General features: G+C 49.8%; 1 protein-coding gene across 1 annotated transcript in view; it reads right to left on the reverse strand.

Moving 5' to 3' along the window:
- Window positions 1–5,284: 5,284 nt before the first annotated feature.
- CABLES1 (Cdk5 and Abl enzyme substrate 1) overlaps window positions 5,285–22,480 on the reverse strand; it is a 113,492-nt gene continuing 96,296 nt past the window's right edge. Inside the window, exons 8-10 of the mRNA XM_047087043.1 lie at window positions 11,216–11,322; window positions 9,809–10,016; window positions 5,285–6,667 (exon numbers count right to left, since the gene is read on the reverse strand). Coding sequence (XP_046942999.1) covers window positions 6,527–6,667; window positions 9,809–10,016; window positions 11,216–11,322 — 456 coding nt within the window. The 3' untranslated portion in view covers window positions 5,285–6,526. The remainder of the gene's footprint in view (window positions 6,668–9,808; window positions 10,017–11,215; window positions 11,323–22,480) is intronic.

Below are 22,480 nucleotides of genomic sequence, written 5' to 3' on the forward strand. Positions count from 1 at the left end.
CAGGCGCCCCTCAAGAGTTTTAAAAAAATAATTGATAGTAGTTCTGCCAGAAGATGCCATCAGCCTCCCTCCTATGGACCCACTGATTTTTTTTTTTTTTTTTGGTTTTGTTTTGTTTTGTCATCTTTGATGATCAGCTCCTGTTCAAAGCCCCTCATGAAGGAATGACCAAGAACCCTGAGGTTTCAAAGGAAGGCCCATTTGGTGGAGAGGGGGCCTGGATACCACCCTGAGGAGGGCCGTTTTCAGAATCAGGTTCATTGTAGCCAAACTGTCTTTTTTTTTTTTTTTTAATGTTTATTTTGAGAGAGAGAGAGAACATGTGCAAGCAGGGGAGGGGCAGAGAGAGAGAGAGAGAGAGTGTCCCAAGCAGGCTCAGTGCTGTCAGCACAGAGCCTGATGTGGGGCTTGAACCCACCAACCCTGAGATCATGACCTGAGCCAAAACAGAGTCAGATGCTTAACTGACTGAGCCACCCAAGCGCCACGCCCCCTGCCTTTTTAAGGCACATGATTTTTTTGACTGTTCTCACTTCTTCTTAATGGTTCAGTGGGACAGTTTTCACTGTTTCTTTCCAGAATGATTTGGAAGTATAGAATGCTTGTTTTCCCAATTGCTCCTGCTTGATGAAACACGGTGTCACTAGCCTGTCAACTGGGTGTGCCAGGTGGGGTTGGCACTTGCAATAGGGAGGCAAGTAAAGTGAGTTCAGTGAGCAAACTGTTTATGGACGTGTGGATGGGTTAAGGGACCATGAAGGCCAAGAGGCCCCAGGACTAGCAGGGCCCTTTGGGTGAGGTGGGGGTTGGGCTGTGGAGCCAGAGAGCTGGACCTCCTTCTCCTCCTTCTCTTTTTTTATCCTCGGCAGAGCCAAATCAGCAGCCAGAGGGCGAGGGCGCTTGGGTGCTGTGGTCTGTGGGGTCAGAGCTGAGCAAGACCTGAGCAGAGAACCGACTGATAATTCGCCCCATGAAGGGATTGTTTTGTGATGATGGCTCGTTAGACTTGACCAACATTTATTTGGTGAATTCTGCGCACCACGCACTGCGCTGAGTGCTTGGGGATGTGGCAGCGAGTACTGTTCCTGTCCTCCTGAACCCTGTGGTCTAGAGTAACAGTTAATGACCGTGAAATGGTCTCTGTGCACGTCTGACGAGGCCTGTGTTCTCCAAGTAACATTTGAGGGTGGAGGGGTGAAGTCTCAAGCAGCTCATAACCCCTAAGCCGTTCTCTGGACTCCACTGCAGTGTGGCCTTTCCTGCCAGCTGACTGCCTGCCCAGGTTGTACTTGGCCTCATCTTAGAGAAAAACAAATATGCGTTTCCTAGTCATCTACGGATAGGAGGGATAGCAGCCAGGGAACATGCAGAGTCAAGAGGCAAAGAGAATTTGTGATAATTATAACACACAGTGGAAAACCCATACATAAACAATGGGAAACTGGTCGGATGTTGGTGGCCACCGACGCTGGCACGTTACACTGTGATCTTCCACTTAGATGCAAAAGCCCCTTGGCTCACCTGTTGCAGAAGCGTGTTTTCTACAAAGCCCCTGTTCTCCCAGGGCCCGGAAGCATGTCCCACATCAGCCGCGAAGCCTGCTCGTATCCCAGAGGACAGTGCTCTGGACTTAGCAGCTCCAGATCCCTTCTTCTTTCTGCACAGAAAGGGCTGGTGGCTGCTGTGTGGGTGGGGGGAAGGCCCCCCCTCCCCTGAGGGGCCATCAGGGCAGCAGTTCAAGGGGGACATCTGAGGGCAGCTGAGCAACGGCCTCCCGCTTTCTTAGCTTCTCTGTTTTGACCCAGCTTGAGGCAGGACAGCTGGTTGGGCTTTGGAATGAGACAGACCTGGATTTGAATCCTGCCTTTACCATTTCATAACCGTGTGCTCTTGGGAAAGTGACTTTCAGAGCCTGTCTCTCCATCTGTGAAACGGGAGCATGACCCCTAATTTTATAGTTTGTTTAAGGGTTGACTAAGAACATGTGCTCTAAGTGCCTAGCACAGGTCTGGCGTGTGGAATCTGATTGGTGAGTATGAAGTCCTCCCCGGCTCTGCCCCACCAGCCATCAGTGCACAACGTCCAACCGCCTATCACAGTTCGTGACTCTGGCTTCTCATCAGCCCGCCCAGGCGCCGTGGTAAGGAGTCCCCAGTTTCATCCTGCCTGTCTTTGTGGGCTCCACTCCTAGGACCAAACAATGGCTCTAACTTGGCCTGCCTTGTCATCCAGGTACCAGGCTGACCCCTGGGCAGCAATTATTACCAGCCTGCTGCCTTGGACTCCTCCACTCCAGGCCTGCCCTGGAGCTTGGCTTTTGAGCGTCTGCATTCAGGGGTCCCTCTGGAGATTAGTATCATGGCTCCTGGTAGAGGTGCCTTCTACCCACCCCCAGTAGTCCTTCCTTAACCTCTGGAAGCCCCTTGGGGGCAGGCTCTTGGGGTCCTCTTGTCACCCACAGAGCCCAATGTATTTAAAAATGGTAGGTGGACCCCAATGAAAAAGCAAAATGGAGGTGTGCTCACCCGTGATGTCCCCAAGGTCATGACTATCCAGCCCCCACAGCAGCCCTGGGGAGTTGCGTTTAGTACCAAACTCTTCAGCCATAGGCCCAAGAGCCCGGGGCATAGACCTTGTCTGAGCAGCAACACCAATCAACATTAGATGAGGCAATCTCCTGTGAGCCAGCTCCGATTTACAGTAAATGAGCTGTCGCTCTGTCCAGTTGAGATCTTTCTGGCCATGTGCATCCAGAGAATGTTAGAGGCGGTGGCTTAGGGAATCCAATGTCAAAAGTACCTTTCTGCGAGAGACTGGTGGTATGTTACTGTTGTTGAATTAACCATCTCCAGTGTCTGCCTCTTTTTCTATCTTAGATAACTCTGTATGATAGGTGGTTATTTTTTTTTAGACAAAAAGGTTTTCTGTGCTTATTTGGAACAGTGACTCTAAGACATTAATGTCTGTGGATCTTCATGAAATCTCGGGAAGCTGCAGATTCTGCCTTTGGAACAAGCCCCCAAGTGATGTCGATGCTGTGGTCCTTGGACCACACTTTGAGTAGCCGGACAGTAGTGGCGATGGTATGTAGGCAAGCACCTTACTTGCCAGGGGCGTTTGCATGCTTCAGCCCTGTGTTGCAGACTTTCTGGAGTCTGTCCCTTTATGGGGTGGGGGCTCTGAGCTAGCACTCTAGCATTCCGCAGGGAGGTCCTTTGGCAGTAAGATCATTTCTTTCACCGATCCTTGGTGTTAACGACACGTGACTCCGGATTTATAGCCTTGATGTTTCCTCTCTTCCCCGGCTGCCAGCGCTCTCCTACCTGGCCCTGTCGTGACGTGGCCGGCGTGGTCCTTAACAGCCCTGACAGCCTTCAGAAGAGAAACTCAAGACTACCCCTAGGATGTTCCCCTCATACACCCCATTCTTTGAAGGACTCCCCCCTCCACCCCATCACTGGACATGACTAACAGGTAACAAAACTACCTGGCTCAAATGTTCTCCAGCAGATTGCAAGGCGAGGGTGGGGGGCATGGCAGCTTCAGGCTCTGAGTTGTGGAGGTGGCCAGAGGGAGAGGCCTGCCACCCTGAGCCAGAGACGTCTGAAACAAGTCAGCAGCAGGGGCTGTAAGTTTTATTGTTTGCTGTTGGGGCAGGAAGGGGACAGGACAGAGTAACAAGGAGATGGGAAGGGATATCCAATGTCACCTGCTGCCACATCAGGAGGGTAGGTAGGGGCTGTGGTATGGAGTGGTTTATGTGCAGTAAGGGACCACCCCGAAATGGGCCTGCTGGGTGAAGACCATAGAAACGGGAGTAGGGGGGAGGTTTAAGTTAAAAACAAGAAAACCCCACAAAACGATCAGCTTTGCATTTGGCGTGTTTCCTGTGTCCATCTAGGTTTGACTGGGGGAAATGGAGGGAAAGAAGTGACCTCTGCCGTCACTGGGCTGGCTCAGGCCCCCCTGGGGCAGCTGCTCTGGGAGGCGGGGGCCCTTCCTCCCCCGTGGCTGCCCTAGCCTGTCGGCTCGGTTGGGTTTCATCTCTTACCTAACAGTCCAGTCCGAGGAGAGGCCAGTCTGGGGGAACCATGTGAGGCAGAGCAGCTAGTGCTAGCCTGTGGGACATGTGGCCGGGTGTGGCTTCCCCACAGACATTTGTGCATGGGGAGAGCTGGAGAGGCATCGCAGCAAGTCTGAGGAAGCTGGGCTGGCAAGGGCTAAAACCGCCCCTTGTGGTGGAGGGTGAAAGGGCAGAAACTCACGGTCTTCTAGAACAGTCTGTGGAGTGGCCTCCTCTCCACACAGACTCAGGCTCCCTGACTCCTAGTCAAAGCCCTGGGATGTACCAGATTATGGGGGCTGCTCTGGCAATGACCATCCCTTACCTCGGTCTCATCCTCCTTTACCTTCAAAAAGCTCAGGTTAAGGACAAGCAAAAAGAAGCCTTTTGACAAAAATCTTTCCTTCTTAGTACCCCTCCCAACTAAATTAAAACTCCCCACTCAACAAATCCACAGGCCAAAATAGTTTAAAACTGTCTTAAAAAAAATGGACCAAGTTCAGCTTGCTAACTTTGCTAAAAACTAAATGGCCCCCCATTCAAAAATACTAGCCTGATTTAAGACACAGGAAGGACCTCGGTGGCATGTGTTACCCTATCAGATGTCCCTCTGAGCCTGGCAGGAGATTCAAGGCAGATGGACAGTGGGGAGCTCCGTGGGCAATTTTAGATGCTAGTGGCCTTGCTCCTCAGAAAGGCTTTCCATCTGCCAGGCACTCACCAGGGAGCCGAGCAGGTGGAGAGTCTGGGGTGGCTTATCAGAGAGCAAGTGACAGACACCAGGAGGCGAAGGTCAAGAGGATGTTTCCTTCAGGTGACAGAGACGCTCCAAACACTATGCTTCGTTCCCAATTTGCTTCACGAACAGCGGGTGCCCCTTACACGTTGACTTAGAGATCACGTTCGTCTAGCCCCCACCTGTCTTACAACTGAATCCAGCCAAGGAAATGCGTTGGCAAAGTATTTAGTACGAAGTTCAGTTAACTCTAGGACTCTGGAGCAGGGGAGTATTCAATCTGTTCTCTCCCCAGCTGTTCCTTGAATTCCTGTCCTGTGTGGCGATTTTTTTTTGGCTCCGCTAACCAAAGCTGTGCACGCTCAGCTTCCCTGTCACCCGTTCTCTGGGGTGACCGGAGAAGCTCCCACTCTGTGTGCAGATGGGGACGGGGCAGGGCATGAGGTGACTGGTGACATATCTGCATCTACACATACACACATGTATATAGAAACAAAATATTTTAATTCTTTTTACATGGCCACAGGCTTTCTTGTCAGGTGAACTCCAGCAGGCACCTCTCGTGGCTGTGAGGGGATGGTGTGGTGACGTCATCCCAGCCAGTCCATATAAGCTACAGTCCCCATTCGGCACAGCCAGCCTTATGTGGCAGATACGTCGCTGCCTCCTCAGGTGACCGAACCGCAGCTCAAGAGCAGTTTATCCCAGAGGTCAGAAGCCTCGAAACACCCATCATGCGTCTTACCCCTATTCTGGAATCTTATAAAACATTATATATATATATATATATATATATATATATAGCACAATAAACGTGCTTATTACGCACTCTAACATAGAGTACAGGAACACACACCACGGAGCACAATCCCAGCCGTCTCCACGGTGGGAAAAGTGCGAAGGTCAAACGCATACACAAGGTGTGGCAGCAGAAAGGTATAGAGCACCACGCTCCATGCCTTTCTACACGACCCGACACCGCGAACTTGTCATCTTTGTCCCGTTGGTGGTAGGAGCATTAACAGAAACTACGTCACCTTCTAAGGGCAGGGGATGCCAGACAATCTGGTGTGGAGCGGAGAGTTATTACGATCCAGAGCTGATCTAGAACTAACTGCTGAAGGTCAGCCTGGCTCACGACCCCAGGTGGAGGTCTGCTCTCTGGCGGGCGGGACCGGCTTTGGGGGCCGAGGGCTGACGTGATATGTCAGACACACACATTCTCACACTCACACGCTCCGGGGGAAAGTGCATTTCCAAGAGCTGATACGAAAACAGATTGGCACACTCTTTTGACACAGTGAGGGTATGTTTTCAAAGCGTTCCCCCAGCTGCTGCAAATTCACCTCCCCGCTCTGCTCTAGAACTTTGCACTGAGTTGGACCAGGTCTGGAGAGAAGGCCCTGCACCGCACTGGCGAGGTCTGTGCATGCCCGGGAAGAACAGCAGGGAGGGGACAGCTGCAGAGTGTCGCCAGGGGAAAGGGGAAAGGCCCTGTGCCATCTTACGCACGGTTCTCCCCTTCCCCTGCTGAGTAATAAACTGCTCGTGGGTCATCCCAGCTAGCCAGACCAAGACTCCCTGAAAAGTTTCCGGTACTGCCCTACACGAAAACATGTGGAGAGGAAAAAAGGCTGGTATGTCGAGTTCTATTTTTGCATTTCCAGTAGTAAGTGCTGTTCTGCAAGCTCAGAGGAAGTGGTCCCTGGCCCTTCTTAGGGCCTGTGCTAGGAGCTCTGCACCAGGCGTCTGTAATGGGGCATGACCTCGTGCTCCGGCAGATGAAGAGCAAACTCCAAGGCCACTAACACTGGGAATTCAAAGGCAATCAGTTCTCGTCTATTCAGCCGGAACTTCTCTTCCAGTTTCTGCAACAGAATGAAAGGAAACCAAGAGCATATCAGCTTTGCAATCAAAGTCCTTGCCTTTCTCCACATGTAAGCTCCCTACCCACCAGCCCATGAGTGTTTACAGAGAAACCCATTACAGGCAAGACTGTGGAGGAAGAAAGGGAGGCAGGCTTCAGCTGTACTTCCCGCTCTCAGTCCTGGTGAAAGACTCGAACGTCCCCGAGGACCCACGGTCCCACGACTTCATTTACTCTCTCAATCTTATAAGTTCAATGTGACATTTATGCCCACTTTACAGAGGAGAGAAAACAGGGTCAAGTGGGTAAATAGTTGAGCCTAAGGTGAAATGGGACAGTAAATGGCAACGCTGAGATACCAACTCAATTGAGATTTCAACTCCACCTGTTACAAGTAGCTTATTCAGGCTTAGAGGGAAGACTAAAAAGATCGCACATCACCTACAACAGCAATGACCACCTGGGAAGTTCAGGATTGGGTGGGCGGACTCTATGTAGTTTGGTCCTTTCACACACGAAGACCCAAGACCTGTTGAGATCAGCTCCCTTCCAGGGTGTCACACAGCCTGAGTGTGTGCATGTGAACGGCCGGAGCACGCGGCTGTGTTTAGCTTGCACCCAGGGGCTCCCCGCTGGCACCAGAATACACACCATGAAGCACCTCAGCCATCTCTGTGGCTGGGCGGGGGGGGGGCGGGGGAGTGCGAAGGTCAAACACACACGGTTTGGCAGCAGAAAGCACCACGCTCCATGCCTTTCCACACGACCCAACGCTGAGAATTGGTCATTTTTGTCCCATTGGCAGTAGGGGTAGAAACAAACTATGTCGTCTAAGGGCAGAGGATGCCAATCTGGTGTGGGGCGGAGCTCAATCCACCCAGCTGTGGGCGCTGCTGGAGTAGAGATGAAGGAGAACGACCAGGGGAGGGTGGGCAGGGAAGGCCTTGTTTTTGCCAGGACACATTCTGCTCTGGCTTAGCCGGTTTGGGCTTAAAAAACAGAACAAAACTCCCCCGCAGAGCCACTGGTGGCCACTGATTATAACAGGGCTGGGACCCTGTGTCAAATTAACTGCTACTGCAAATGTGAAAACCACTGCCTGTATATCCTGCATGGACACACTGTCTGGTTTATTACTCGGCTACAACTAAATGTACACAACCTCACACTTGTCAAGATTATTAGTTCAGTTAGTATCTATGTAAACCTGTTGATTCTCAGATTTAGTAACCAAAGTTCCCCTCCATGTTCCTAAAAGTATATACTATATAAGCTAGAGGATTATGCACCATTTCTTAGAAGCAGCAAAGCACTGACCTAAAGAACATTCTTTCTTCCACTGATGGATGAACGGATAAACAAAATGGGCAATACACATAGAGTGGAATATTATCTAGTCTTAAAAAGGAAGGAAGTTCTAACACACGTTACAAAATGGATGAATCTTGAAGACCTAATGCAAGGAGATAAAGCCAGTCACAAAAGACAGTGTGTGATTCCACTTCCGTGAGGTCCCTAGAACAGACTAGCTCAGAGAGGCAGAAAGCAGAATGCTGGTGGCCAGGGCCTGGGAGGCAGAGGGAGTGGAGAGTTATTGCCTAATGGGAAAAGAGTTTCAGTTTTGCAAGTGAAAAGGTTCTGGAGCTGGATGGTGGTGATGGCCACAACAATATGAGTGTACTTAATACCACTCAACTGTAAACTTACGAATAATTAAAATGGTAAATTAAAGCAAAAAGAATGCTCTTTCTTATGTGGGGAATACCTACATTAGCTTCCTTTCTGCTCTCCTTTGCCACGGAGACAGCTGCACAACTAGACATAAAGGGCATCGTGTTAGGCATGTCTTGTGTTTTCTGTATTCTGAGGTTTGACATCTGGGGCCTTGCTGATCCTGGAGGCACGGCCACTTTCAGGGTCAGCCAATTCCTAGAGAGGGTGGACAACCTGCCTGGGGGCACACCTTTCATACCCAAAACAACCGATCCAAGGCCTGCACCCCAACCTTCTCTGGGCCTCTATCCACCCGCCCTAATGACGCAGGGCCAGGAGGTAAGTAGGGCGGCCCCCATGCCCTGAAGTCTACTGAAATTAGTCTAACTATCCAGTCCTAAGCCTGCTTAGGCTGCCTTGCCTGTTCCTTCCTGTGGAAGCCAGAGTGAAGACTCCTGCCCCCAGTGTCCCTTTCTCCCTCCGCCTCCTAACCAACCCTGGTACTTCCCCACATGGCCCCCCCAAGGTATGCTGCCTACCCCGCCAAATGCATGTTGGCACCCTATCCTCTAGCATGATATTAACTGGGAGGCTTTAGGACATGGTCAGGTTGAGGAGCTGATACGTGGAGTCCTCACAATGTGATTGGTGCCCCTGTAAGAAGAGACCAGGGAGCCTGCTTGCTCTTTCTGTGCAAGGGGAGGACACTGCGAGGAGGAAGCCATCCACAAGCCAAGGAGATGACTCTCACCAGGAGATGAAGCAGCTGGCACCTTGGTTTTGAACTTCCCAGTCTCCAGAACTGGGAAAAACCAATATTTAAGCTGCCCTGTCCATGGTATTTTGTTATGGCAGATAGAGCTAAGAGACTTCTTTTGGGAACTGTGTAAGCTAACTTTTCAATGGCAACTGTCTCCTGATCTGTTGGCTTTACTATATCTCAAATTTTCTATGAATACACTGTATTTTAAAACGGGCATTCACATATCCATCTAAGATCAAGGTTGCTTTTCTTTGATGGGGCTCTCCTTTAAAAGAAGCTACTACTGAATCAAACCCACACCTTTCCCCAAAGACGAGGCAACTAAGTCCACAAGAAGCCAAGGTCTGATGGACACGCTGTGGGTCACATTGCTCCTAAGTCCCCTTTCCATTACAGTGGCTTCTGTGGCTTTGAGAATAATTTCACCCCTCATGGTGTCCAAAAATTAATTTTTATGGCCAGACCCAATATGGGGGGGGGGGATCTTGTCAAAGTGGATCATCCCTCTGTTCTAGGACAGCCTTAGATGTGGGGCCAGACATCTGCTGCAGGATGACCTCACGGCCCTGGTCTCGCAGTGGCTACTAACAATCGGAATTCTGGGTGGGATCATCGACCAGGCTCTTCCCAGGTGCTCCCTCAGCCAACAGGACTCAGGTCACTTACGTCAATTAAATGCTTGACTTCGTGTTTTTTGAGGTCACTTCCGATTTTGGCTGCTAATAGTACACATGCTCCAGCACAAAGCTTCCGGTTCTGTTTGTTTAGCTTTCCCTTGAGGGCGAGCTTCTCAAAATAGACAAAGGCCATGGCCACCGTGGGCTCCTCAAAGCCGCAGTCCTCCTGGGCAAGCTTCCGCATCTCTCGCTTTAGACTAGAGAAAGACAGGAAGAAAGGAAGATTATTAGAACTTGGGAGTTTCAGAGGACCCCAAAGAAAAACATTAATCCATCCTGAAAGCATTTCCTTTTTCTCATTCCCAGAATGGTGACGTGGAATCGGACTAAATCCCTAGGAGTGAGAAAATTCCATTACATGTGGGCAACAGACTTAGGCTGCTGGGGCTCTTCTCTGCTGGTGGAATTGTATAGACGATGTCAGTAAGGGACACAGAGGACCCCACTGAACCCAGGTGGTCTGAGAGTCTCTGGGAACTAGGAGTAGAGCTACCCAAAGGGAAAGAGGAAAACTATGATGGGGAACTATGATCATTCCAGAGAGGCACTTTCAGCAATAAATTAGGTGCTTGGTATCAACTCTGCTGAGTATCAGTCACGTTCAAGAACCATGACAGAAGAGGAGTTTAGGCTAACAGCACAACAGCCAGTGTGCTTAGGAACGCTGCCCAGCTAACGGACAAAGTGTGAAAACTTTTTTTTCTTACGTCTCTGGCTTGGAACATGCCAGAATCAAATCAGTATTGGGAGACACAGCATGTAAATATTGGCACATACTCCAACACTGTGTTGGCGTATAGTCTAGCCCTCATCGCTACGCGCACTGAAAATCTGTCCTGGCACGCAGATACAACATCAGTCAGCTCCTCTCCAGCCTGGCAGATGTGGGTCACCACAAAGTCAATCCAATCAGCTGTAGGGGAAATACAGGCCTGATTTTACTTTGGCTGTTTTACTAACTGCTTAAAGCTTAAAGGTAGGGCTTGGCTGTCAACTCTTGGGTGGACGACTGTGGGTGAAGCATTACCTCAAATGCTGTGATGCCTACTCTTTTCTGTTTTGTCTACACTGGAGAAAACAGGGAGTGGTAGGTTTCCTATTTTGAGTTTTCTGTAACATAACTCTTACTGAACTGATTATTCTTTCACTTAAGGAAACCACCCTCAGATGCATGTCAAGAGCTCATGTCAAGAGCTCTGCCATCGGTCCTGCTTCCCTTGGCTCTCACTCATGGAGGCAGGGGCCAGCCAGCATCAGATGAGCTTCTTTTTGCTGAACATGCCTGTGTTTTATTTCCCCAGAACTACAGGAAGAACCATCATACAAAGCGTGAGCTTAATGCATGCCAAGTGAGAGTCGGAATGGAAAGTTCAAGTGGATGTCGATCCTCACATACCTCCTTATTTTGCTGAGTGTTAGTTTAATGTGAGGAAATTTCTCCTTGAAGGTCTCATTCATGTCCTTCTTGAGATCTGAGGGCTTCACGTAGTCAATGACGGTGGTCTGTAAAACATCAGACAACCCGGGTCACTCATTAAAATAAGGGTTCTGGGTGGCAGTTACGTATACGTTACAGCCACCTCACAACTTCTGACACCACCAAGCAATGGGGAAGCCAAGAGGAGAGCCACAGCATGGGCCCTGTTGAACCCGAAAGCCTGAATGGGACGTGGTCTCTGGAGATAGATGGAATCCCTGTGACAACAGGACCTGGTGACATCTGAAAACACCGGCCTCGAGACAATCAGGAGTCAGTGTCTGGAAGGAGTGGAGCCCCTCCTTCAGTTCCTGTAGTTCAGCCTGTTATTCATACAGCATAGTGTTTACAGCATCGAGTGTGGACCCACACACGTGGGTTCAATCCACACTTAACTAGTCGTCTGGCTGTGGGACACTTCCACAACCCCAAACATCAGGTTTCACATCTGTAAAATGAAAACAGTTAACAATACCTACTTCATATGACTACAGGAGAAGTAAAGTGCTCTGTGCGGTGCATGGCATACAGCAAGCACTCGATAAATGTTAGCTATTATTTTTTTTAACTGTGGCAAAATATACATCACGTAAAAGGTACCATCTTAAGCATTTAAAAGCATGCAGTTCAGTGGCATGAAGGACACTCACATTGTTTTGCAGTCATCACTGCCATCCGTCTCTAGAAATTTCATCTTCTTGCAAAACCAAAACTGTGCACCCATTAAACAATGCCCTACCCCTCCACCCCCCACCCCAGCTCCTACTGGCAACCACCATTCTGCTTTGGACTGGACTTCTCCAGGCACCTCATTCAAGTGCGATCACACAGCATTTGTCCTTTTGTGCCTGGCTTGTTTCACTCACTATCGTGTCCTCCAGGTTCAACTGCAGTGCAGGGGTCACAATCCCCTTCCTTTTTAAGGCCGAATCACATTCCATTGTGCATACTTGATGTCAGCTATAGTTAATAGTCCTTTAAACCTTGGGTTTCCTCCTCTCCCCCCACCTCACCCTTTTAGCAGGCTCCATGCCCAACGTGGGGATTGAACTTACAACCCCTAGATCAAGAGTGGCATGCTCTACCGACTGAGTCAGCCAGGTGCCCCTCCCCTCCCCCTTCCTCATCCTATCCGTCCTTAAGACAGGTTCCTCCAAGCCTCTTCTGAGTAGCCAGGTCTTCCCTGCTCATCTGTGCTCTACACTGTTAACTCTGAATCAGACACAGTCTCTGGCTCGGTCTCACCAGCGTAGCCTCATCCCCTCTCAGGAGCGTGCTTTCAAAGGGCAGCAACAACGCACGACTTCTGGCTGGCCATAGCCAGAGGCAATAGCCTTCGCCAGGCAAAGCCAGAAAAAGAAGAAACAGATTCTGACAAGAAGGCCCGTTCCCATGGATGGCTGCTGCCAGCCTCTTCACGGGCAACAGCCTGGCCTTTTCCAGAAGATGCGTTAAAGGTTTCCTCAATGGTTCTAACAAAGGTTGGCAACTATCTGTAAACACCTCTATTCAGGAGATGCTTGGTTGGGCAGGATGTTCATTTTTATTTTCTTCAGGATTTTAATTTTTAAGCAATCTCTACACTCAGCGTGGGGCTCAAACCCTCAACTCCAAGATCAAGAGCTGCACACTCTAGGACTGAGAGGGGCCAGCCAAGCACCCTTGGATGGACAGGATTTTAGCACAGGCACATGAAATGCCTCTGGTGTCAGTCAATAACCAAGAGGAAACAAAGAGCAAGCATGTCCAAATTCACACTGATCTGAACGGCACCTTCTGAACAGCAGCTTTGGGGACTAAAAGCAAACCAGAGCAACAGTAACTCAAACAGTTGCACTGAACTTGTTCAGAACTTTCTCAAATTCTGGGTGGAAGTAGACTTGGGGCAATGCCCAGAGTCCTTCCTTGGAGCCATGTCTTTCTGGCCCTATCAAGAAGGCTCTCCCTCAGCTGGCCCGGGACATGCCCATCCTGGTAGCCACCGTGTGCACCTGCGACGTGCCAGCAAGGGGCAGGGGAGTGGTGATGCGGCAGCAGTGTGCAAACATACACATGCACACGCACTTGCGTGCAGCGACGTTCTGCTGAGCAGTGAGGCAGAGTGCACGGGACTTCATGGAGGCCACTTACTGCCAAGGTCTGGCAGAGAACGCTTCCCCTGTGGCAGCCCTCCAAGATGGCTTTGTCATCCCGAACAAACATCTCCTCTGGGCCGAACAGGATGTAAGAGTTCTCACTTAGGAAACAGGCAGAATGGGGAACTACGTCTGACATTCTTATCTCAAGCTGGACCCACCGGCCAATCAGCCAATCCTTCTGTTTCCTAAACCCCCAGCCCCCCACCCCTCTCTTCTACCCCTCCCCAAGCATCCTGAACTCTGCGACAGCCTCTCCTACTCTTCCTCGGCGGATGAAAGCTCAAGGTTTGCTGTGACATAAGCAGGCTCAAGCAAACACTCATGGGCCCTTGTTGGGGACTGAAGCCCTGTGAGCCCCAAGCAAGGATATCCTAGACTGGGAAGGGTGGTCTGGATCCTTCTCTGTGGCAACCACAGCAGCCCTGCTTTCCTCGGTCTTCTATATAGATCACACAGCACTGCTTGCTCTCTCACCGGCAGAAAAGCAGCTTGTAGGTGCGTTCCAGCCACCTCATCTCACAGATGTGGAAGCAGAGGCTCAGAGGGGGAGAGGGGTGAAGGGGTGAAGGGGTGAAGGGGCAGGGCCAGCACTGGGAGCCGGGTCTCCCAGCTCACCACATGCACTGACTTCTTGTTTCCCTTCTCTATCGGGCCAAAATGAGAGCAGTGGACAGCCTGAGACTGCCAGCAGGTGGAAACGTCTGGGTGCTGGTCAGTGGCTCTGCCTCCAGCAAGCTGGGCAACTCCGAGAAAGACGTTTGACCTCCTTGGGCCTCACCTTCCCTTCTCTGAAATGAGGGAAGAATACCTCCTGTGGCTGCTTCATAGGTTTGTTTACACTGAAGATCAAACAAAGAGAACAGAACGTACCTAAAGGACCCTGGAGAATTTTATCGAGAACACGGAAATGGGAGATGGCACAAAACAGGGTTCTGCTCCAGGCGCACAGAGTCAGGGTGTGAGGGTGGGGCCCTGGATCCACATCATGATGTCACCCAGGTGACTTTCCTACGCATCACAGTCTCCTCCCCTGGCTAGCATCCAGGCCACTGTCCCAGTGATTCATCTTCACATACGCTGTGGCCTAGATACCCAGCCCTCTCCTGGGAACACGCCTTTTGCCGTACTTTCTACTCCTTTACAGCTAGGATTCCAAATACAATTCTGGTGCTTCCTGTCCAGTGCTCCGGCACGAGGAGGCAGCACTGAAGCTGAGGCCATGCTTCTGTTGATTCTGCTGCCAAGAAAAGTCATGGCGGGAGTCCTGGTTTCCCACTCTACCGGTGTAGACCACAGCAGGGCAGCACGGATCTGAAGCCAGGGGCAGTGGCAGCTTCCTAGAGGTGGAAACACCACCATGCCTGAAACCAGCAGCTGGTGTAGCTTCCCAACCAGCAACTGCGGGGTGTGTGTGGGGGTGCTGATCAAGGATGAGGCAAGGCACAGCTCCCCTGCTGGCCTGGCTCTGCAGAGTGGGCTCAGGATCATTCCTGAAATCCCAGCTTAGGTCGTCTTGTCAGCCTCCACAGTGATTCTAGAAGCTGTTTAGTGTCCTGTGATAAATCCTTTTCTTTGTAAACTAGCTCACAAGGATGCTCTTCTTCGTAGTTGAACCATAACTGATGCACACACTACATGGGTAAGGGCAGAGCTGCTGAGTCCTCTAAAGGCCCCAATGTCCTCAGTTCCCTGGGGCACTGAGTCTTGCCCCGGGCCCTCACATACCACTTCCTGACCAGTCCTAACTTTAGAAGGACCCCATGAAGACCAAGAACCCCACTCAGCCTGCAGCCCTGGGCCTAGTCCTTTCAGGGGACACTCTTGTTTTCATAAGCAGCCCTGTCCTAGCTCTTAGGGTACAGAGCAGGGAACTACTTTTCCTGAGGGCAGGAGAAATAGACATGTGCATTTATTTCAAGGCTGGCCCTGGAGATAGGGGGGTGCGGGGGGGGGGGCAGTGAGCTGATGCTGTGAATCCCCCGACCAGTGCCTGTCCCCTAGTGAGGGCAGCACACGGCAGCCACAGGGATGGCCAAGCCCTCGAGTTCATCTCCTAGAGCTGTAGAAGTGGCACTCCGTCACCCTGGTGGAGTTTCCAGCCATATGGCTGTGCCCTAGCCACTGTTCCCCCAGCACGGAGTGGAAAGCCTACTGGCAGCCTGGTCCTCCGCTTATTATTTGGCCGTCACTGGGCTACTCTTTGGGTCTTTTCTAAAGTAGATATGGTGCATTTTGGGGTGGGGGATCTCTGCAAACCTCCACCTGTGTCATTTCCTGACCTCCAAGTGGTTGGCAGCCTCCAGGATAGTGTGGAGAGGGAAGGTACGGGATAGACATGAGAGAGCTGGGCCCAGCATTTCCAGGGTGGCTGCTCTGACAAGTCCAAGGGCATCTGGGGAAGGGGATGGGCATACGGACTCCTGGAGGCTTCCTGCTGCCACACCTGAAGCAGGTGCCCAATGACACCGCCATTTCAGTTCACTTGCTTACATGGATGGCGGTGAGGCAGGCTGGCTTCAGGGGCGCTGAAATGCCTCCAAGACTCAAGACCGGTAGGATGGTGGTGGTAAATTGTGGACGTATCTGAGCACCTAGGCGGACTGAGAATGCAAAAGTGGTTGCATTAGTTTCCTGTGGCTGCTGTAACCAAGCACCATCAACTGCGAGGCTTAAATAACAGAAATTTATGGTCTCAGTTCTGGAGGCTAGAAGTCTGACATTTAGGTGTCAGATGAGTTCTGTTCCTTCTAAGACTATGGCTAGAATCCTTCCTTGCTCCTTCCTAGCTTCTGGTAGTCCCAGGCATCCCCTGGCTTGTACATGCATCACTGTAGTCTCTGCCGATCATCACATGGGGTCCTCCCCATGTGTCGGTGTTCACATGGCTGTCCTCTATCTCTGTTTATAAAGACACCAAGTCGTGTTGGATTAGGGCCCACCTTACTCCAGTACAACTTCATCTTAACTAGTTTATATCTGCAAACACTCTATTTCTAAATGAGGTCACAGTTTGAGGTACTAGGGGTTAGGACCTCAACCTGTTTTTTGGGGACACCATTCAAGCCAGCGCAGTGGCGCTTGCTCATAATGGTGCTGCTACACAGCCTCTCTGTTCTTCCCAGGCTGGACGTAGCTGCCCCCACTGGCCTTAGCTCTGACCCAGGCAGGAGGTGTTTGTTGGCCTTGGCCTCAGTCTGAGGGAGTACTTTCCATGGCTCTCTCTTCGGTCTTACTTTTGTCTCTTTTTCTGAGCTGTGGCTCTGTGGGAGAAGATCACAAACTCTGGAGCCAGAACCCCAGGATTCTGTGAAACTGCTAAGTGTTCTCTGCTTCAGTTTCTTCTTCTGGCTTCTCCATCATCTGCTTATGTCAACAGCTGCAGGACAACTGGCCATCTGTAGGGCTCAAATTCAACTGCTTGGGGTACACAATCAGGGCAGCTGAGTGGGAAGCCCCCAAAGCGACCATCTGCTTCCAGACCCTTACATGCTGCACCCTTGGGCCCACTGACCCATACTGGCCCCGCATGGACCAGACTCTGTGTATTGGGCAAATCACCCTGAGCCCAGGGCCACTATGTCAGGCAGTTTCCAGAGGAGATGACAGTCCTTGCTGTCTTCAGCTCCAGTTCCCACTGAGAACCACTCTCTGGAATACAGCAGCCACAGTTCCACTGCGTGGTCCTATCTGTCTTGGGGGGCCATAAGAGATTTTGATAGGCTGGACCTCCTGACCACCTGGAAGGCACCTCTCCTCCTTCCAGTGACAGAGGTGAGTGAAGGTGGCAGTACCGGAGGCTGAGATATGGGCACGGGGTAGTTACTCATTCCTTCTGGCTTGAGAGACAATGAATTAAAAGTGAGGCCAGTGCTACGTACCAGCTCTCCTACGAGTCTAACTGTGTAAAGACTCCCAATGCCCAGGTTTTGCCAGCACACATCACTACAAATCAAAGTGCTAATAACCAGGCTGTGGTTCCTTCCTGGTCTGGGACAGACCAAGTGACCACTGTTTTCCATGCCACCTAATTCTAGGCCATAGGATTTGCCAGACGTAGGGCTCCTTGTGGCCCACTGCAGAGGCTGACAGCTGGGACAGGCCGCATGGCAGGCAGACAGCTCCAGCCCTGTGGTGCTTGCAATTTTGCAGAGAGGGCCATTCCACTCTTGGGATAAGAGGTAGCTTCAGTGCACTTTCGTGCAGCTGCCTGGCTGCAAGGAAGCTGTGTGTGCACAGCCACATAAAAGGGAAGAGAGGAAGGTCAGCTGGGAGGAGACTATCCCAAACGCAGAATGTCCTGAGACGCAGTTTGGAAGGGGACTGGCCTGCTTGAGATAGGAGGCACAGTCAGGAAGGCTCAGTGGGGGGCTGACACCAAGGCTCCCTTCCGAGATGACAAGAAAAGATGGTAAGACCAGAACTTAGTCATCTAGCTGGAAAAGTCTACCATATCTATTGTGGACATACTGAGACACCTTTTGCTTTTTTAAAAAAAAAAACAGAGATTGACTTATGTTAGGAGAGAGGGAAATGACCTTGACCCGCACCTGGCCCATAGCACCAGTCACAGCGCTGTGCAGTGGGGGCCTCACAGTGGGGTTGGATGCAACGGGAGACAGTGGAGACAGGCAAGGCAGGCAGGTGTGTGTGGGGGGTACATGTACCCCAATGACAATGCCGGAGAACAAAGAGGGGCTCAGAGCTGGTCTGGTTTCAACAGAAACAATATAAAAGGTGCTTCCATTTTGAACCTGAGAACTTTCTCCTTCCTTCTCTATCCTCCTGCCGTGCACATCTCTCCAAGCATTCTTACAAACAGCTCTGAACAGATGTGGGCTTGCTGTAGACTCTGCTAAGGTTCCCTTCTGGGTCACAGGATCCCCTGGGGGCAGAACATTCCAAAGGAAGGATGGGTATCGGGCAGTGATCTCTGCAAGCTCCTTCCAACACCAACAGCCACTGCACGGCCGGGGCTATCCTGCCTGACTGCACTTGTCCCCTGTCCATCGGCGCTCCGAGCTCAGCAGGGCACTGGGAAGCAGATGTTCTGTGCTCGCTAAGGTAATTAAGCAGAGTGGTGGCCTCACCTAGATCAATCTAACCACGAACAGCTGTGCATTTCAGCTCTTCTACGCATTTTTCCTTTTCCCTAAGAGGACAGTAAATCACAAGGAAAACTATGGGAATGAGCAGAGGGCCTTCGCAGCCCCGGGCAGCATTTGTTGCTATTTCTACCCATCGGATTCCAAATACATAATCCCGGATTTACTCTCCCTCCCTTCCCCTTAGGGGAGCAGCTCTTCAATTTCCCTTACCAAAATGAAACCGTTTGCAAATCAAGGAGAGAAACCACAGGAAAAACTGCTTTTGCTTCAGGGTTACACTCTTACATGGATTTACCAGGAAGGGCAAGGTAGGCATAGAGCTTCAGGTATTTGTCAAATACTTATATGGTCCTATAGAAACTTCTAGAGTCCACTCACCTGAGAGGACACTGGGTAGGTGTGGCTTTAAGTTCACACACATACATAATGTATTTGGATGCACTTTTACTATTTTTTAAAATGTTTTATTTACTTTGAGAGTGAGCGAGAGTGTCTGCGGGGCAGAAACATAGGGAGAGAGAATTCCCAGCAGGCTCCATGCTGGAGATTAGGATTCTCTCTCTCCCCCTTCCCTGCTCATACTCACTCTCTCAAAATAAATAAACCTTAGGAAAAAAGAGATCACAAAATGGGCACTAAACCTGAAATAAACACACAGAAAGGAAGCAGATGCTACAACATCTTGGTAAAATGTAAAGCTAGTATTTCATTTTGCATTATTTTTATAAGAAAAAAAAAGATTAAAAGAAAACCACAATACTGATGCATGCTACAGCATGGATACATGCTGAAAACATTATCCAAGTAAAAGCCAGACATAAAAGGCCACATGGTATATGATTCCATTTTTATGAAATGTCCAGAATAGACAAGTGTCCAGAGACAGAAAGTAGATTAGTGGTTGCCCAGGGCTCAGGGGGTGGAGGGTTAAGGGTACAGGGGCTTCTTTTGAGGATGATGAAAATGTCCTGAAACTGATTATGGTGATGGCTACACAACTTTGTGAATATTCTAAAAACCACTTAATTGTACACTTTATTTAATTTTTATATTTTAGTAGGCTCTACGCCCAACATGGGGCTTGAATTTACAATCCCAAGGTCAAGAGTAGCATGTTCCACAGACTGAGCCAGACACCCCTGAACACTTTTAAAAAAGTGAATCGTAGGATATGTGAATTACATCCAATAAAGCTGTCACACACAACCCCTTCCTCCCAAAAAAACCCTAAAACCAAAACACAAAATGCACCACATAATGCAATAGGGCATTTAAAAAGGCATTTTATTTTGGGGCACCTGGGTGACTCAGTCGGGTGGAGCCTGCTTAAGATTCTCTCCAACCCCCCATTCTGCCCCTCTTCCCACCTCATGTGTGGGCTTTCTCAAAATAAAAAAAAAATAATTGTATTTTAACACTTGCATCAAAAGCTGTGGGACAAAGATCCCACTGCTCAGCTTCTGTGCAGGTGCCTGACAGATTTTCCCTGGAGCTGGGGAAGCTCTAAAGCCCTTCCAAGTCTCCAGAAAGGACTAGCACTTTGGTTATTGTAATGACACATTACTTTTCCTAATGAGGGTCTCCTGAATTGAAGGAGCTTTTAAAGCACCTTGAAACCTGAGGGCCTTACAGGGAGGAGCCCCTGGGGCTCAAGCTACTTCATCTTCTCTATAAACCCACACTGCAGACAGGTAAGTAGGAAATCAAGACAGCTTGCGGTGAAAAAGACATACAGTGAGGGAAAGCTGGGCCAACTGCCTGCCACACAGAAGGCTGAATTCGTCTTCCTTTGGTTGAGTCTTTATTATCCACTGCTCAGCATTTCCTACTGTGCGGAAAAAGTTCTAGGACACATTCCCACAACACTGGGGAGGTCTGGGGGTAGGAAGGAGGGGTTTTTCTAGGAGTATTTAGACTGTAATATTAAGTAAATACAAGCATAGGCACTTTATCAAGAAGATCAATCCAAGAGGTGTCCTCTCAAGATTGATACAGATATCGTAAAGGTTATTAGTCGGTTTTTTTTTCTGCTGTCAGAACAGGTCGAGAGGGACTTCTTCCTGAGAAAGGAAAAGGATCCAGAAATCCATTCAAATAACCTTAACTCTGTTGGCACTAGCTCAGTCAGCTCTTTTGCCTACTTTCTCCTCTTAATTGCTCTCCACACCCATAAAGGGAAGAAAAAACAAAACCACTACTGACTTCAGCTGCCAGGTTCTAATGATAAACAACCACTCTCTGGTGAAATTTTAATGACAGGCCAGGCGGCGCATAAGGCAGGAAGCCCCCGCTTCTGACTCGAGGCCTCACGGCTGCCCTCACCACACTGAGAAACACCATCATTAAGCTAAGGCCCTGTGAGAACCCACATGCAGCCAGGAGGCTCAACATACTTTCCTATTCTGTGGTCACCGTCTAGAAACTTTAGGGCCAAAACCACAGGCCCTACTTGTAGCTGAGACTTGGTTTCCAGACCTGCCCCAGGAATCCTTTTTTCTTTACTTCAAAATTTTCCCTTTGCCCTTTCACACTGGCTAATAGTGGAAGTGACTTGCGTACATCAAGGTTAAAAACCAACCTAAGTCTATGTGTGAGGCCAGTTTTAAAGAGGTGCCACTTAAACTTTATATGTAACAGGCTTCTTTCTAGGCCTCAGGGAATTGTTTGCCTCTGGAACGCTTCCACTTTAAGACATGTCCCAACTGTGGCAACACAAGCGGCCTTTTTATATCACACTTAGAACACACAGGAATGAAAATATATGTCCAACTACATCCCGGCTCGCTAACATCACCTACATAATGACTCAGAAAGCCTACTCTTAGGTATTTATCTGTCCAAGAGAAATGAAAATATATGTCCACCAAAGACCTGTAGAAGAATGCTCATAGCTGCAATATTCATAGTGCCTCCAAACTGGAAACTATGGTATACCCATACAATAGAATCCTACTCAGCAATTAAAAAAAAACAAACTACTGACACCTGCAACATGAGTGAATCTCACCTATTAAATCGTATGAAAGAAGATGGGCCAAAAAAAAAAAGCACATAGTATATGATTCCACTTATTTAAAGTGCCAGAGTAGGCAAACTAGTTTATGGTGACAGAAGTCAAAAGAGCAGTTGCCTAGGGGCACTTGGGTGGCTCAGTCGGTTGAGCTTCCGACTTCAGCTCAGGTCATGGTCTCGCAGTTTGTGAGTTTGAGCCCCGTGTCAGGCTCTGTGCTAACCAACAGCTCAGAGCCTAGAGCCTGCTTTGGTTTCTGTATCTCTCTCTCTCTCTCTCTCCCCCCTCCTCTGCTCATGCTCTGCCTCTCTGTGTCTCTCAAAAGTAAATAAACGTTAAAAAAAAAAAAAAAAAAAAAAAAAGCAGCTGCCTTGCCAGGAACAGGTGGGAGGGAGAACAGGATGGACAGGAGGGAACTAAGGGGAAAGAAATGTTCTATCTCCATTAAAGTAGAGGTTACAAAAATCATGGAACTGTACATTTAAAATGTGTACATTTGATCACATGTAAATTACACCTCCATATGAAAAGAGAAAAAAAGTTAATGGCTGCCACTGGATGTGATGGGGTGAAAGGTTTAGCTCATCACTTTCAAGGCTGCCTGATTCTGCAGAGGCCACACGAACATCTCAGACCCTGAATTTCCACAGAAACAGAACACTCCAAAACACTGGACAACAGTCCCTGGCTCTCCTGAGGCCTCTGCTGGGCTGGCCTCACCTGAGCTGCCCTGGGGACCTCAGGGAGATAAGCATAGGCAGCAGGACCCCACAGGCCTTGGGAGTATTAAGGGAGATGGGCATCTTCCGGCAAAGGCCACTACAGGAAGCCCCAGAGAGGGGAGAGAGGAGCCGGGGTGCACAGACTTTGTACAGGTCTGACGTCCACCCACCGGGGGTGCCCTGCCAATGATGAGGGTTCACATCCCAAG

The sequence above is a fragment of the Lynx rufus genome, unplaced genomic scaffold (genome assembly GCF_022079265.1).
Source record: "Lynx rufus isolate CCGP_SWC_20201006 ecotype Redwood Valley unplaced genomic scaffold, mLynRuf1.p SCAF_22, whole genome shotgun sequence".
Lineage (NCBI taxonomy): Eukaryota > Metazoa > Chordata > Mammalia > Carnivora > Felidae > Lynx > Lynx rufus.